The 17589-nt window shown below is 40.7% G+C and overlaps 1 protein-coding gene across 1 annotated transcript in view; it reads left to right on the top strand.

Annotated features, from left to right (window-relative positions):
* The window catches only part of SCFD1 (sec1 family domain containing 1), a 121357-nt gene that overhangs the window by 62999 nt on the left and 40769 nt on the right, over positions 1 to 17589 (top strand). The window contains exons 15-17 of the mRNA XM_006085855.3: positions 977 to 1073; positions 6789 to 6859; positions 10079 to 10158. Of these exons, the coding sequence (XP_006085917.1) occupies positions 977 to 1073; positions 6789 to 6859; positions 10079 to 10158 (248 nt within the window). The remainder of the gene's footprint in view (positions 1 to 976; positions 1074 to 6788; positions 6860 to 10078; positions 10159 to 17589) is intronic.

Raw genomic sequence — 17589 nt, 5'->3', positions numbered from 1 at the left:
GTGGTTTCTATTCCCTTTTGAGCAGTGACTTTTTATCAGTGTCAAGCAAGAATTCTTAAAACATGCAATACCTGACTATTTAGTCAGGGGCACTGACCTCTTTTCCCTTAGATTGTCAAATAAAAAAATGACAACAGCCAACACAGTAATAGCCATCCAGTGTGAATGAACCAATATTATATCTGTGGGTTTTTTTGTCAGATCAGCAAAAATATATATTTTTGTTGTGCTGCAGAATTTCAGTAATTCGTTTATGTGTGCATGAAATGAAAAAGGTTGAAAATCACTGTCTTTGATTAATACCTTCAATAGAAAACATGTTCTTTTCTCTCTTATATATTATCTGAAACATAATTTAATAGATAGTTGGTAATAATTTTTATTTCCTTTTGAGGATCCTAACATGTTAATTTCATTTGGATAATTTTATTCAACAAATTTTTAATTTGGGAAAAGGTGTGATACCAAAAAGCTAAGCTTGACTACTTTTCTAATATCTAAAACTACAAAGTATTAAGTGGGGCTATTAATGAGGAAAAACAGTTTTATTTAAAAACCATTGAAAATAATTTAGGGTAACTTTCTATTCAGTTAAGATAAAAATATGTAGATTTGTTCACAAAAATATATATAACCATAACATGACCACTAATTTGCATGGAATACAATATTATTTGTATGCTAGTTACTGATTTATACAGTAATTGAGATTTGTGTGGTTTTTATCTTTGCTAATACAAATATGACAATTAAATTGGAGTTTATAATTCAAATATGGTAAACAAAGGGCCAATCTGGTTGTTGTTTTTTTACATAAAGTATATGATCAGAAGTAAGAAACTTTAAAATAAATTCTATTAGGAAATGAACGTTTGCTTTTAAAATTGATCATAGAAAATAAAACTTGTAAGCTGAGGAGCCCTTAATGTGTTTTTATTACTTGAGGTATTCTAATCTAATATTTATTTTGAAACAGGCAAGAAAACTAGATGTATATTTTGAATATGAAGAAAAAATAATGAGCAAAACTACTCTGGATAAATCTCTTCTAGATATAATATCAGACCCTGATGGTATGTACCATAAATTTGAGGTTAATGTAAGTTTCATATCAGGTGAATCCAGCATTTTCAATTTTAGTAAAATCTGAATAGAATTATTTTTTCTAACCATTTATGCTAATAATGAGATAATTAAACTATTTTCTATTGAGAAGTTTGTAGCATAGCAGTTCATAAAGAAGAAAAATAATTTGCATTTTATTTCATTGAACTTTTCTTTAGTGGTAGTTAAGCACTTTTTATATTCATTTAGAGTGCTACATCTGAAGCTCAATTTCTGTTGGTCCAGGAAGATTTGAAGGTGGTATAACATTCAAAGCAGGTGTCTCTAAGTGATATATTTTCTAAATAATTTGGTTTAAACCTAGAGTTTTCTAAAAAGATGTATCTAAAACTGAATTCTATTTTAAATACTTAGGGAATTCACTTTTAAAGAAACTCTTTAGTCAGTCCCTTTATCTACACTAATAAAAGAGAAACATGGTAATTAGCGTACGACCGCTACCTTTCCCATTGGCTAATCAGCATATCCTTATGCAAATTAACTGTCAGCCAAGATGGTGGCCGGCAGCCATGCACTGAAGCGAGCAGGGAGGCTTGCTTGCTCCAGTGAAGGCGGACTCCAACGTTCCCTGCCTAACTTGCCAGCCTCTCAGCTGCAACTCTAAGCAACTATGTACTATGTTGCAAACAAGAAGCTAAAACCCCAGAAACCAGCCGGACTGAAAGCCAGCCGGACCGCAACATTGTATCGATGTTTTCAGCAGCGAGGCCTCAGAGCTAAAGCTGGCCCAGAATAAAAAAAAAAAAAAAAGAAAACAAGGAGCGGTTGGGAGCTTCAGTCACTCGCCAGCCGGAAAACAGCCCTCAGCCCCTCACCCAGACTGGCCAGGCACCCCAGTGGGGACCCCCACCCTGATCCAGGCCACCCTTCAGGGCAAACCAGCCAGCCCCTACCCATGCACCAGGCCTCTATTCTATATAGTAAAAGGGTAATATGCCTCCCGGCACCGGGATCAGCGGAGCAGCGAGGCTCCCAGCACCGGGATCAGCGTGACAGGGGGCAGCGCCCAAACCCCCTGATCGCCCTGTGGCTCTGTGTGTGACAGGGGGCGGGGCCACAACCTCCCTATCCGCCCTGCTCTGTTTGTGACAGGGGAAGGTGCCCCAACCCCCTGATCAGCCCTGCTCTGTGCCTCATAGGGGGGAGGTCCCCAATCCCCTGATTGCCCTGAGGCTCTGTGTTTGACAGGGTGCAGCGCACCAACCCCCTGATCGGCCCTGCTCTGTGTGTGACAGGTAGAGCCATAACCTCTCCATCGGCCCTGCCCCGAGTGTGACAGTGGCAGCGCCCCAACCCCCTGATTGGCCCTGCTCTGTGGGTGATAGAGGGTGGCGCCCCAACCCCCCTCCACGGGCCTTGCTCTGTGTGTGACAGGGTAGAGCCATAACCTCCCCATTGGCCCTGCCCTGAGTGTGACAGGGTGCAGCGCCCCAACCCCCTGATCCGCCCTGCTCTGAGCCTGACCAGGGGCTGCACTTAGGGATTGGGCCTGCCCTCTGCCACCCGGGAGCAGGCCTAAGCCAGCAGGTCGTTATCTCCCGAGGGGTCCCAGACTGCGAGAGGGCACAAGCCGGGCTGGGGGACCCCCCCTCCCCACCCCCCGAGTGCACAAATTTTTGTGCACCGGGCCTCTAGTATTTTATATTCATCTAAATATTTGTATGTTAGATTTTCTTAAGATAATATTCTTTGTATTTGGAAATGTAATTTAATTATTGCTTTCAATTATAATAATCATAGGATCTACATAGGGTTTTAGCCTATTAAAATCTCTAAACTTTAGAGAGTTATTGATCATTTCAGAATAGTTAGCAGTTCAAATCTCAGCCCTTTTCCAAAATGAATAAAAAGGATATAAGCTCTACTCATCTCATATTTCGCACAAAAGTTACTCATCTGATGATGATGGTTTTTGAGTTAGAGTTTTGGTATGAGGGGTTTTTTTAAATATGTTTTTATTTTTTGAGGGAGAGCGAGAGAAACATCAATGATGAGAGAATCACTGATCGGCTGCCTCCTGCATGCCCCCTACTGAGGATTAAGCCCACAACCCAAGCACGTGCCCTGACTAGGAATTGAACCTGCCACCTCTGGGTTCATAGGTTGACCCTCAGCCACTGAGCCACATCGGCTGGGCTGGTATGAGCTTTTGACTTTATTTCAAATTAAAAAGTAATTTTAAAACATCCAAATTATTTGTAATTAAATATTCTATTCATACAACTTCTGAGAAGCCATAAGTATTGCTCTCACTTTTTAAAAAATATGTTTTTATTGATTTTAGAGTGAGGAAGGGAGAGGGAGAGAGAGAGAAAGAAACATTGATCGGCTGCCTCCTGCATGCCCCCTACTGTGGTTTGACCCTAAACCTGGACATGTGCCCTGACCAGGAATTGAACCAGCGACCTCTAGGTACATGGATTGACGCTCAACCACTGAGCCATATAGCCGGGCTTGCTCACACTTTTAAAAAGCTAGATTTGTAGTGAGAGCATAGCATCTTAAGTATTTATACTTTACAATGAAAAAGTGCAAAATATACATAAGTCCATTACTTCAGAGTTATTTACAAGAACTTTTGAGTAAAGTTAAAACAAATAGTGTGTTGATAAAAGGGCAAACGGAACCTTTCATTGTCCTTTCCCCCTACTTTCTCAAACAGTTTATTTTTAAAGACATTAAATAAGGCTGAGCAATGTAGGCATTTATGCAAAGCAGAAGTCTTGTGTCACTTTCGACCAGAACAAGATGTTGGAACCTGAGCAAAATTAGAAGGGCATCTACATGTAGGTAATGGGAGCGTTGATAATTTGTATAAGGTATTAAAGTCCGAGTGAAGTGAGCAGTGTCCACAGGTGGAAACACGGGTGTAAGAGCTCTAATAGGTCGCTGCACAGGAGTCAACCCAACATCAGCCCAAATGGGTGAGCAGCATGGCCAGGCATGTTGGGTCCATTGTAGGGAATCAGTGTCCAAGTGGAGTGAAAAGGCTTCCATGCAGGCCAGGATGGCAGCAGAGATATGATATTTGTTACATACAAGGAGCTGGTTAAATAAGTAAAATATATTAGATAATATAACGGGAGCCAGGTTTCTCCTTGGAGAAGGAAGTTATAAATAGGAAAGGGAGAGGACTAGAATGAATCCTGGAATGTTGGGTTGGAATTGTAGGTGTTGGTATGGACTTAGTGTTTTCACTATGTATTTGTCAGATAGAGAAATACAGATGTTTGTGTGTGTGTGTGTGTGTGTGTACACACTTATACAGGTGTCCCCAAAAAATGTATACACACTTGAACAGCTGCTGATAGCACAGTTTTGAAAATGAAATCATTTTAATAAACATTGCCTTTATAATTATTCAAAGTATAGATAAATTTTGGGGGTCATCCTATATATGTATTATCTAGCTCTGCCAATTGAGCAGGGCTGGAAGCAACAATACCCCAATAGTAAAGATTTTAGCTTATAAATACCATTTTACATTAGGATTCCAGGGCTGAGATGGGGAAAGAAAGTATATAATGAGCTGGACACTCTGACTTTAAAATAGAGTGCAGTTACAGTAGAAACTTATGTGTGACAAGAAGATCCAGGCTGTGGCTATAAGCTCTAGAGTACTTGTAACTGTAAAGATACAATTGCAATTTGGTTCCCCTGTGATTCACGTTCATGTTAAGTATTTGGATGCTCTATAGTCCTTACCATCAGGACTCTTAAAAACCTTAGCAGAGGTTTGGGGCATTTATTAGCACATAGCAACTATAAAATGTTTCTCCTTGAAGAATGGGAGCTGTTCCTTCTTTAAACAGAATGTGTGCCTTCTGTGAGAAAAAGGCTATGCTACTAGATGCTGAGAATATTAAAAGCAACAGCAGGGAACCACCACAGGCCCCTAAAACTCTGAGGGAGAGGACCCTTTCTCTACTACCTTAGAAGCTATGGTCCCAAGAGCCTAAAGCAGTGATGGCGAACCTTTTGAGCTCGGCGTGTCAGCATTTTGAAAAACCCTAACTTAACTCTGGTGCCATGTCACATATAGAAGTTTTTTGATATTTGCAACCATAGTAAAACAAAGACTTATATTTTTGATATTTATTTTATATATGTAAATGCCATTTAACAAAGAAAAATCAACCAAAAAAATGAGTTCGCGTGTCACCTCTGACACGCGTGTCATAGGTTCGCCATCACTGGCCTAAAGCAAGCCCTGTTGTTCTTTTTCTCTATTTCCTCAAGCTGCTTAGTCAGTTACAGGAAATGCACAATGGAGCAGGGTAACTAGAGCCAAAGCTTTTTGGCTGGAGCACCAAAAAGGAAGGGCTAAGGGAACTGGGAAGAACCAGGAAGATTGCAGAAGAACCAGGAAGGAGCTCAGAAAAGCAACCCCATCAAATTGTTTATGAATTCCTGGGCTCACCTCTGAACTGCCTATATGGGAATCTGATCCTAAACAACCTTCCAAAGACTAAGAGGTGAAGGGCTACGTGATCTCCCAGTTCTCCTATTGTCCACTGGGCAGTGAGACACATCCCCATAGCACTGCAAACGGGTTTGAAAATAGAATCAGTGATGGAACCACAACCCACAGGAAGGTGGTAGGAACTTTGGCCTGAACCAGCAGGCTAATTACCTGCTAAAACAAAAATGTCAGCTTTTCCTAGGATTTAACCAAGACCATGAATCTCAACCTAATATTCAAAGTGTCCAAGATACTATATTTATTTGTAAACATGAGAACTTTGGAGAAAGATCTTTGTCACCATTCTTTGTCATATATAGGGAGTGAGGATAATTTAAGAATGGGTGTCTAGATTCTAACCATATTAAAAAAATTGATGGTTCATCAGTCATAATTTGAAAAAGTTCTTGTTTTTATTCTGTAATAAAGTATAACAATTCGATTTCTTGAGTATTAGGACACAATTTGAAGTGAGAGTGCATATTGTCATTTGTTGAGTAGTGAAACTGAGTTACCTATGACTATTATCACTTTTCACCCAAGTAAACCCTGTAGCAGAGGGGAGAATAAGTTAGTTTCTCTGGACAGTTTTGGGCTATAGGTAATAGGAGTTGTAGTAGCCCAAGGCACCCACTGCAAGCAAGAAATTTCTTTAAAATCTTATGTTTTGTCTTAAAATTTTAGACAAATATGTTATGCACAGTACATTAGTGTTTAATATAAATGTATTAAATGTAATATAATGCCCTTCAGAAAGAGGAGACATTATATTTAATTATCCCAATTTGAAAAGTATGCCCTTAGTCTGATCTAGATGATTTTAGGCAGCAAGATTTCATAACCTAATACCTAGGGTGACCACACAACTTGTGTCCCAGGACAGTCCCATTTTTATGCCGGTTGTCTTTCCGTAAATATTACTAACATCCCCTTTTCATCTCAGTAGTCTCCTGTAAATCTCAATATAAAGTACAGTATGGAAGAAAGAATGGAGATACTTCTATATCCCATCTCTTTAATTCCAAAGCATTTAAATTTTTTCCATATCTGTATTTTATCTGGTTGTAATTAAAATGTTTATAACCTTAAATCAGCTAAATCTAGATTCACATTTAGATATGCCTTGATTTTTTATATACCTGTGTTGACTAAATACCCAGAATTATGAGGGTTTTTTAAAATTCTGCTTTCCCCTATGTAGCAGGAACTCCAGAAGATAAAATGAGACTGTTTCTTATCTATTATATAAGCACACAGCAGGCACCTTCTGAGGTATGGTCTCTGTTCATTTATTGGGCAGGCGGGGGGGGGGGAGGGAATGTGTTTTGTTTCAAAAATAGAGGTAAAAATCACTATGGCCAAATAATGACTTTATTTCTTTCTTTAAAAGAAAAATAGTTTGTTAAGGCTGGTTCCATTTACTGATGAGTTTTATAACAGTGTTTATTGCCACCAAGAAAACTATCCTCTCATTAAATGTCTGACCCCTTTTAAGTTGTTGGAATATGAACTGAATTCAAGTAGCCAAAATTTTTATTTCTAGAAAATAGCTATTCTAAACTAAGTTAACCAAGTTTGCTATGCTTTTTGAAAGGTTGTTTTTACTATTTCTCATGATGTGATGATCTTAAAAGTTCCATTTCTTTTTTGTATTTTGATTATTATTTTTAATTGATTTTTAGGGAGAGAGGAAGGGAAAGGGGGAGAGAAAGAAAGACACATCAATGTGAGAGCAAAACATAAATTGGTTGCCTCCCACACGCCCCCTATGAGGGACCGAACTGCAACCCAGGCATGTGCTCTGGCCAGGAATCGAACCGCCAACCTTTCAGTGCATGAGACAACACCCAACCAACTGAACCACACCAATCAGGGCAAAAGTTCCATTTCTTTAAGTGGTAGCTACTATTATTTATTTGCCTTCCAAAGATTTTATCTTTAACCTCAAGTAAAAATTTGGTAATTTTTTAAGATTGTTTTAAAACTAATATCCATTATAGAAGAGGAGTCGCTTGAAGGAAAATATGCAGTGTTCAAAAAGTCCTGTAAAGATTGTAATTTAATAAGATTTTGGTAAACTTCAGATTCATGTCGCATGATTCATATAAAAATAAAGTTGAGATACTTTGTATTGCAATAAAATAACTACTTTTATATTAGAATAAGTTCCTAAGAATGATTGGAAAATGATAAAGGGTCCTTCTAGGTTTTTTTTTTCTTACTGAAAGTATGGATTGTGGGTAATTTTATTGTTTTGGTTTTTTCCTGTAATGAGCCATCAACTACTTTTGAAGAAAAAAAAAGTTTTTTAAGTACGTATAGGCCATTAACTTACTCTGAAGGAAAGCACTGATTTTGGTATCAGTCTTGTTGAGTTAGAAACCTCTTAACTTATTCTAATGGTAACTTTTCAGAAAGCATAAGAAGCTCGCAGATGACATCTAGAATGATATGGCTCTTGTAAATTCTTTTCCTTTGCTGGTAGTATTGATTTTTTAAAAAATATCTGGTATATTGCAAGGCTTTTGGTAAAAAATGTGTGGCATGTTAAAACAGCAAACTAAACCCATCATTTGTTTTCGGCCAATTTTACTTTATCCTAGGAATACATAGTTGACTTTTATTTTATTTCAGTAAGAAAGTGTCACATTCTTTTCAGAAATAACTCTCTCATTAATAGAGGTATACCTGTATTTTGGGGGATCCTCATAGCCTATTCATAATATTTTCTTAAGAACATATGATTTAAAAACTTAATTCAAGATTTTTAAAATTTGACCACATCATTTTATTGTCATTTATTTTTTGCTTGCGGCCTGGTTCACGAAATTTGTGCACCGGTAGTTTCTCTAGGCCTGGCTGGTGCTCAGGGCCGATCAGGTTCCCTGTCTCCCTGCCTCCTCCTTCCCTCACCCACCTGCCACCATTGCACAGTTCCCACCATGTTCCACACCACTCCCTGGTGGTCAGCGTCCGTCATAGCGAGCAATCGAACTCCTGGTCTCCGGGTCGAACTCCCAAGGGGACATTTTGCATATCAGCCTTTTATATATATAGACTAGAGGCCCGGTGCATGAAATTCGTGCATGGGGAGGGTCCCCCTCAGCCCAGCCTGCACCCTCTCCAATCCGGGATCCCACGGGGATGTCCGACTGCCGGTTTAGGCCCAGTCAGGCCTAAACCGGCAGTTGGACATCCCTCTCACAATCCTGGACTGCTGGCTCCTAATCGCTTGCCTGCTTGCCTGGTCGCCCCTAACTGGCCCCCCCTGCTGGCCTGATTGCCCCTCACTGCCTCAGTGTGCTGGTCTGATCACCCCTAACTGCCCCCTCCCTGCTGGCCTGGTCACCCTGACACCACCACCACCCCCCGCGCCCGCCGGGGTAGTCGCCTCTCACTGCCCCCCCCCCCCCCGCCAGCCTGGTCGCCCCCAACTGCACCCCACCCCCCACCGGCCTGGTCATCTCTTACTGCCCCCCCCTGTGGCCTGGTCGTCCCCAACTGGCCCCCTCTGTGGCCTGGTCACCCCTAACTGCCCCCCCGTGATGGCCTGGTTGCCCCCAATTGCCCCCGCCAACCTGGTCACCCCAAGCAGCCTGCTTCAGTCATTTGGTCGTCCCTCACTAACCCCCCTGCCAGCCTGGTTGCCCCACGCAGCCTGCTTGTTCAGTCATTTGGTCGTCCCTCACTAACCCCCCTGCTGGCCTGGTTGTAGGCAGCCATCTTGTGAGGGTTTAAAGGTTGATTTGCATATTACCTCTTTATTATATAGGATAAGGATTATGTTTTTTCATAACTTTAAGTGACCATTAAGAGGTTTGAAGCAAATTATGATGACTAATATCAGATTAATAGCCTCAAAAATGCAAAAGAGTAAACATTACTACTTAAAGATGTGCTTAAAGGTTCTGTCTTATAAAATTTTTAGAATGAAGTCACTGCTAATAAGCTCCTATAAATTATACTGTTTCAACTAGACTTATTCATCATAAATAAAAAGAGCAAGAAAGAGAAAACAATGATTTTTAAATTGAAAGACAGCTTCTATTCAGTTAAGAATTTGGACCTCAAAATGAATATGAGATGGGAAAACCTGGATCTGCAGTTCCCTCAGTCAGTGTCATTTCTCTTGTGTGTCTTGTTTGGAATAGTCTTGGTCAAGCCAAATCTTTTATTTAATGCTTATCTTAAGGAAAGGCCATCTGTTTCAATAGTGGAGAAAAAACAGTCTATTGGCCTTACTGAGGAATGACAAAACAGTGTTTATTGGTGATTTGGGAGCATGTCAAAGGTAATTTTCATTACATGTGATTTTTGTCTCAGGTGCCCAATTTGGATACTTCAGATAAAACTCCACTCCACTTGGGTTCCTCAAATTCAAACTCATGCCTTTGGTCTAACTATTTTTGAATAATCAAATGACAACAAACAATATGGTCTTTTCTTTCATGAAAGTAAAATTTTTGTCATATCATTCTTTGCTTATTTTAGGCTGACTTGGAGCAATACAAAAAAGCCTTAACTGATGCAGGATGCGACCTTAACCCCTTACAGTATATCAAACAATGGAAGTAAGTTTTCTTTTTACATTTTCACCATTTAAGAGAGCACAATGGAAGTTGAATTCTCAAGAAAATGGCAATGTTACTAAGAAAATTGAACAATGCCTTAATATATTTTATTCAGTGGTATGAATATTTTCTTATCTGTCCCTCCCTATTCACAACTAAAAATTACACAAAATAATGATGTTTTTCTTTCAAGACATATTTATATTCTCTTCACTGATAAGATGAGAAAGTCAAAGGATGAAGTTTTGGGTCAAATGTCTCAAAACATTTTTAAAAGTTTTAATTTCACTAGTTCTCAGAGAAATGCACATTAACATAATGCAAAGATTTACAAAATATTGTGCCCAGGATACAAGCAAATTAATTGGTGCATTTATACTCTGCTATTAGAAATATAAATTGTCTCAATTTTGCTGGGTAGTATAAAGTTGTTTTTTTGTGTTTTTTTTTGTTTTATTTATTTATTTATTTTTTAATCCTCACCTTAGGATATTTTCCCATTGATTTTTAGAGAGTGGAGAGAGGGAAAGACAGAGAGAAATATTGATGTGAGAGAAACACATCAATTGGTTGCCTCCTGCATGCCCTGAGCAGAGCCCAGGCCAGGGAGGAGCCTGCAACCGAGGTACGTGTCCTTGACCAGAATCAAACCTGGGACACTTCAGTCTGCAGGCCGACCAGCTAGGGCTAAAGTTTTAATTTTAAAAAGAAATAAAATGCCCTTGATCTAGAACTTCTACTCTTGAGGATTTATCCCGAAGAGTATTGGAGTTCTAAAATTTAGAAGCAATTTAATAATGAAATTTTGAAAACCAACCTAAATGTCCAGCAATAAATTAGTAAGTAAATTATGATATTTCCATAAGATAAAATGCAACAGAGTCATTAAAAAATCATTGTAGAAGACTTATTTAATGACATTGGGCAATGTTCATGTTATATTGAAAGTGAAAAAGAAGTTTACCACTGTATTCTTTGATTTGTTTGATAAATAATTATTTCCCTTGTCTGTGTGCATAAGGACTCTACTAGGCATCAGGAATACAATAGTGAGCATGCTAAGGAAGGCCCCTACACATTGAGTTTGTTTGTGTTGAGGGAACAATAAATCAACAAGCAAACAAATGAACAAAATATTAAACCATATTAAGTGATATAAAGCAGTGATAACATCTTAACTTGTTGGGGGTGATGATTAAATTTATTGAGGAGATATGAAAAGTCTCTGGGAAGTGATATTTGAGCCAAAATTTAGATGACATCGTTTATAGTATAATCCCTAAAATCCGTTTATCCATCCGTGTGTGTGTGTGTGTGTGTGTGTGTGTGTAGTGTATATATATCCTATATAATAAAAACCTAATATGCAAATCGGCCGAACAGCAGAACGACGATTGCTGTGACGCACACTGACCACCAGGGGGCAGAGGCTCAACTCAGGAGCTGTCCCTAAGCCACCAGGCCCCAGGCCAGCCAAGGCAGGTGCCAGTGGGGGCCCCCCGATTGCCCCACAGTTCAGCCCAGTTGCTGGCCAGGCAACCTACCCATGCACGAATATTGTGCATCAGGTCTCTAGTATATATATAGTTACATAGCTGAGGTGATGTATACACCTCAGTGTTATTAGTGACTAACTTTGAGTGGTAGAATTTTTTTTCTTTTGGGTGCTTATCTTTATTTTCCAAATTTTCTACAACAAACATTACCTTCAAAATATTTCCTAAAATAATTGGTTTTTGTTTTGTTTTTTAAATATATTTTTTATTGATTTTTTTACAGAGAGGAAGGGAGAGGGAGAGGGATACAGAGTTAGAAACATCGATGAGAGAGAAACATCGATGCAGCTGCCTCTTGCACGCCCCCCACTGGGGATGTGCCCGCAACCCAGGTACATGCCCTTGACCGGAATCAAACCTGGGACCCTTCAGTCCGCAGGCCGATGCTCTATCTGCTGAGCCAAACCGGTTAGGGCTAAAATAATTGTTTTTAGACTACAAGGTTGAATATACTTTCTGATCTCAGATTTATCAAAAAAAATATGCAAACTAAATAGAAAACCATTATTCAGAACTGCCTGAAGTCTAGTTAAGCAAAAGTGTTATAACAAAGGATATAAAGAAGAAGCTACATTGAGACTGGTAGTGCTGGCAAAGGCCACTGTTCCTTTTCTGGGACCTCTCCCCACAGAATTGGCAGGTGGGTGCCATATCTGAGTCTCCATCAGCCTGGCTAACTGTTTGTCCCTCCCTGGTGATTCTCTGAGACCTGGTCCCACCGAACTTGCGGGCCACCCAAGCTGTTTCCAATGGCTTTTCGATACAAACAGCTTCTCTTGACTCAGACTTCAGACTTTCCTAAAATCTCTCAAACTAGCAGCATGCCCCTTCCCTCTTGCTAAGTGACCCCAGGTCTGGCACTAGCATCAGTCAGCCTTGGTTTTCAGGTTGGCCTCTCCAAGGCACCTCCAAGCCAGCAAAAGTAGCCTTTTACAGATCGCTCTGTAGCTCATGTCAGGTGGCCTGGGCAGGGCACAGGCAGTGGCTGACCTTGCATCCCTTGGAAGGCCACAGAGCCAGTGCACCGAGTAGACAGCTTCAGACTACACTGGATTAAAACCCAAATACCTCCACAAGTGTCACACTCAAGGGGCAAACTCATCTGGCACCAAAGCCTACTGGAGTGAGTCCTGCTCCATAGGGTCAGCCCCTGTACAGAAACTTCTCCACTGTAGTCATAGCCAGTTCTCACAGCCAATCAACCTTAGGGTCAATTCCTCCCAGTAACCTGTCAATAGCAATCAAAGCTCAACTGTAACAGGACACTGCACACAGTCCACACAGGGAGTGCACCTGGAGCACTCAGGTTACTAGGGAGGTTACACCACTGGACATCTACTACATAAAGCCACTCTACCAAGTCTAGGAGATGTAGCAGCTCTACCTAATACATGGAAACAAACATAGGGAAGCAGCCAAAATGCAGAGACAAAGAAACAGATCCCAAATGAAAGAACAGGAAAAATCTCCAGAAAAAGAACTAAATGAAATGGAGGCAAGCAAACTACCAGATACACTGTTCAAAACACTGATTATAAGAATGCTTAATGAACTTATTGAAAAATTAAACAGCATAAAGAAGGACACAGAAACCATATAAAAGAACCAGTCAGAAATGAAGAGTACACTAACTGAAATGTAGAATAAATTACATGGAATCAATAGGAGAGTAGATGAAGCAGACAATCAATCAGCAATTTGGAATATAAGAAAGCAGAAAACACCTAATCAGAACAGCAAAAAGAAAAAAGAATCTGAAAAGTGAATCTGGAACAACTTCAGGCATACCAACATTCATATCATGGCAGTGCTAGAAGGAGAAGAGAGAGAGCAAGAAATTGAAAAATCTATTTGAAAAAGTAATGCCAGAAAACATCCCTAACCAGGTGAAGGAACTAGACATACAGGTTCAGGTACCACAGAGTCCCAAATAAGATGAACCCAAAGAGGCCTTATACCAAGACACATCATAATTAAAATGGCAAAGGATAAAAGCAGAGAAGGAATCTTAAAAGCAGCAAAAGAATGACTGTCACTTTTCTACAAGGGGGTCCTCACAAGACTGTCATCTGATTTCTCAACAGAAATGTGTATGTCAGAAAGGATTGGCATAAAATATTCAAAATGAAGAAAAGGAAGGACTTATAATCAAGATTACTTTACCCAGCAAAGCTATCATTTAGAATTGAAGGATAGATAAAGAGCTTCTAGACAAGAAAAAGCTAAAGGAGTTCACCACCACCAAACCAGTATCACAAGAAAGGATGAAGGGTCTTCTTTAAGAAGAAGGGGAAAAAATCAAAATATGAATAATAAAATTGCAATAAATATCATTACTTTAAATGCAAATGGATTAAACGCTTCAATCAAAAGACATAGATATGATGACTGAATGGATAACAAAACAAGAACCTTACATAACATTGTCTACCAGAGACTCATTTCAGATCGAAAGACACACAGAGATTGAAAGTAAAGGGGTTTCCATTTCATGAAAATGGAAACGAAACAAAACAAAGTGGTATAGTAATACTTGTACCAGACGAAATAGATTTTAAAACAAAGGCTACACAAGAGATGAAGGACCTAGCAACTCCACTTCTGAGTATTTAACCAAAGAAAATCAAAACACTAAATCCACATATGTATTGCAGCATTATTTACAACTAGAGGCCCGGTGCACAGATTCATGCACCAGTGGGATCCCTTGGCCTGGCCTGCGCTCTCTCACAATTCAGGAACCCTCAGGGTATGTTGGAGAGCCAGTTTTGGCCCGATCCCTGCAGGCCAGGCCTCCAGTAGCATATAAGACCTTTGGTTAATCTCTTCCTCCCTCCTCCCTCCCCTCTTCCCTCTGAGATTCATCAGTTTGTTCCATGTTTCCATGCCTGTACATTGAGCATCTGCCCCTTGGTGGTCAGTACGCCTCATAGCTACTGGTTGGACGGTTGCTTAGGCTTTTATGCATATAGACTAGAGGTCCAGTGCATGAAATTCATGCATGGGGGGGGGGGGTGTCCCTCAACAGGGCCAGCACCCTCTTCAATCTGGGACATACAAGTTCAGGAAACACAGAGTGCCTGCGGGATCGGGCCTAAACCTGCAGTTGGACATCCCTCTCACAATCCGGGACCACTGGCTCCTAACCGCTCGCCTGCCTGCCTGCCTGATTGCCCCTAACTGCTTCTGCCTTCCAGCCTGATCATCCCTAACTGCTCCCCTGCCGGCCTGATTAACATCTAACTGCTCTCCTGCCAGCCTGATCACCCCCAAATGCCCTCCCCTGCTGGCCTGATCTCGTCCCCAACTGCCCTCCCCTGCCGGCCTGATCTCACCCCCAACTGCCCTCCCCTGCTGGCCTGATGGCCCCCAACTGCCCTCCCCTGCCGGCCTGGTCACCCCCAACTGCCCTCCCCTGCTGTCCTGGTCCCCCCCAACTGCCCTCCCCTGCTGACCTGATCTTGCCCCCAACTGCCCTTCCCTGCCGGCCTGATTGCCCCTAACTGCCTCTGACTGCCTAATCATCCCTAACTTCCCTCCCCTGCAGGCCTGATCTCGCCCCCAACTGCCCTCCTCTGCTGGCCAATTTGGTTTTGATTGGTTGGTTTCTATGCCAGTCAGCGTCCAAAGCTCTGCCTCTTAGGCAGCCATTGGCTCCTCACAGTTCACCCGGATTTGGTTCTGATTGGTCGGTTCCTATGCCAGTCAGCGTCAAAAGCTCTGCCTCTTAGGCAGCCATTGGCTCCTCACACTTCAGCCAGATTTGGTTCTGATTGGTCAGTTTCTATGCCAGTTAGCATCTCTGGGCCTATCAACAGGGCCTGATCAGAAAGGCGGGGCTGATCAGCAGCCCTGGTGGAGGCCTGGAGAGAAATGGAGGCGCGGCTGCTGGAGAGAAAGAGAGAGACAAATGCTGACCAACAGCTGCCACAGAGGCTACGGATCAGACCCTGCTTCTCTCTTCAGGCCTCTCTCCAGGCTTGATTCGCAGCCCCCTCAGCAGTCAGTGCTGGGTCGCCACGGTTTTTATATATTAGGATACTTTTTTTTTTTAATTTTGCTTATTTGTGTTCTTGTAATAAGAAAACATACACACACAAAACTATCTTTTAAAACTATCTTTTCCAATTTTCATAATGTATAAACACACATTTGACTATGTGGCATATGTCATTGTTTTTTAATTATGATTATGTGGGAATTCCTTAATCAAACATTTGGTGTTATAAAAAGAAAGGCAGACTTTGGCATCGTTTTATGTGGTTACAAAAATTTTAATTTCTAATTTGTAACTTTTTGTTTTTAATTATAAGAGCAATACCAGTTTATTCAAGAAAACTTTAAAACTCAGGTATAAAGAAAGTAAAAATTTACCTGTCATCTCAACATTCAGAATGTACAAGTAAACATCCTATATAATAAAAGCATAATATGCTAAATGTCCAACTGATTGGTCGACCATTCAGTCGACTGCTCGGCCAGTCACTATGACACACATTGACCATCAGGGGGCAGATGCTCCGACTGGTAGGTTAGCTTGCTGCTGGGGTCCAGCCAATGGGGACTGAGTGAGAGGGCTAGACATGCCCTGGAGCCCTCCTGCAGTCCCTTCCCAGCCAACCGGCCCCCATGGCCCTGACCAGGACTGGGTGAGATGGCCCCAATAGGCCCCAATCACCAGCCACGCCGAGGGACCCCACCTGTGCACGAATTCGTGCACTGGGCCTTTAGTTAGTGTATATTCTTTCATAGGCACATTAAATATAGTTTTTAGAACTGACAAATCACTATTACAGATAGAGTTTTGTATTCTGGTTTTTCTTTGTCTTAGTTTTCTTTTTTTAATATATTTTTTATTGATTTTAGAGAGGAAGGGAAAGAGAGATAGAAACATCAGTGATGAGAAGAATCATTGATCAGCTGCCTCCTGCACACCTCCTACTGGGTATTGAGCCTGCAACCCTGGTCATGTGCCCTTGACCGAATCAAACCCGGGACCCTCCAGTCCGCAGGCCAATACTCTGTCCACTCAGGCAAACCGGCTAGGGCTCTTAGTTTTCAATGGTAGTGTGTAGTGTTTGTATACTATTTAGCCATATAAATGTATTATTATTTATTAATCCCTTCTTTATTGTTTTGATATAGTTGTTTCTAGTGAAAAATAAATTTATGTTAATGGAAAAAATTCTAATCTGCTGAAAACAGTTGATTCATATCCTCCTTTCTTAACAAGATTGTGAGCTTTGTGTTTGGGATTTATCTAATGGTATTATCAGTGGATTTTAGAATACACTGAGTCTTAAAATCCACTGATAATGGATATGGAATATTTTTAGCATTTCAGCTATCACATCTTAGTGATTCTTTTTTTATTTTTATTCTCATAAGATTTTCTTGCATTTAGGTGGAATTTTTTTTAATAAAGCATTTGAAATAAGAATCATAAAAGATCTAAGATTCACATAAAAATGTTTATAGCATGCTACTTAAATATAGAACAGCATCTACAATGTGATATTAATTTTGTTATTAAAAGTAAACATACGTTAGCCCTGGCCAGTGTTGCCTAGTGGTAAGACCATCAGCCTGTGCACCAAAGGGTTGAGGGTTCTATTCCTGGTCAAGGGCACAAACCTGTGTTGCAGCTTCCATTCCTGACCCCAGTCAGGGTGCATGTGGGAGGCAACCAGTCGATGTGTCTCTTTCACATTGATGTTTCTCTCTCTCTCTCCCCCTCCCGCCCTCCCTCCTTTCCACTCTCTCACTTAAAAAAAGAAAAAAAAATCAATGGGAAAAATATCCTTGGGTGAGGATTAAAAACAACAAAAAAAGTATATTTGCTCTACATGCAGTGTCCGTAGTTTCAAAGAGTATC

This window comes from Myotis lucifugus, unplaced genomic scaffold (assembly GCF_000147115.1).
Source record: "Myotis lucifugus unplaced genomic scaffold, Myoluc2.0 scaffold_22, whole genome shotgun sequence".
Taxonomy (NCBI): Eukaryota; Metazoa; Chordata; class Mammalia; order Chiroptera; family Vespertilionidae; genus Myotis; species Myotis lucifugus.
Note: the sequence above shows the minus strand (reverse complement) of the source record. Positions and strands in the feature narration are given on the sequence as shown.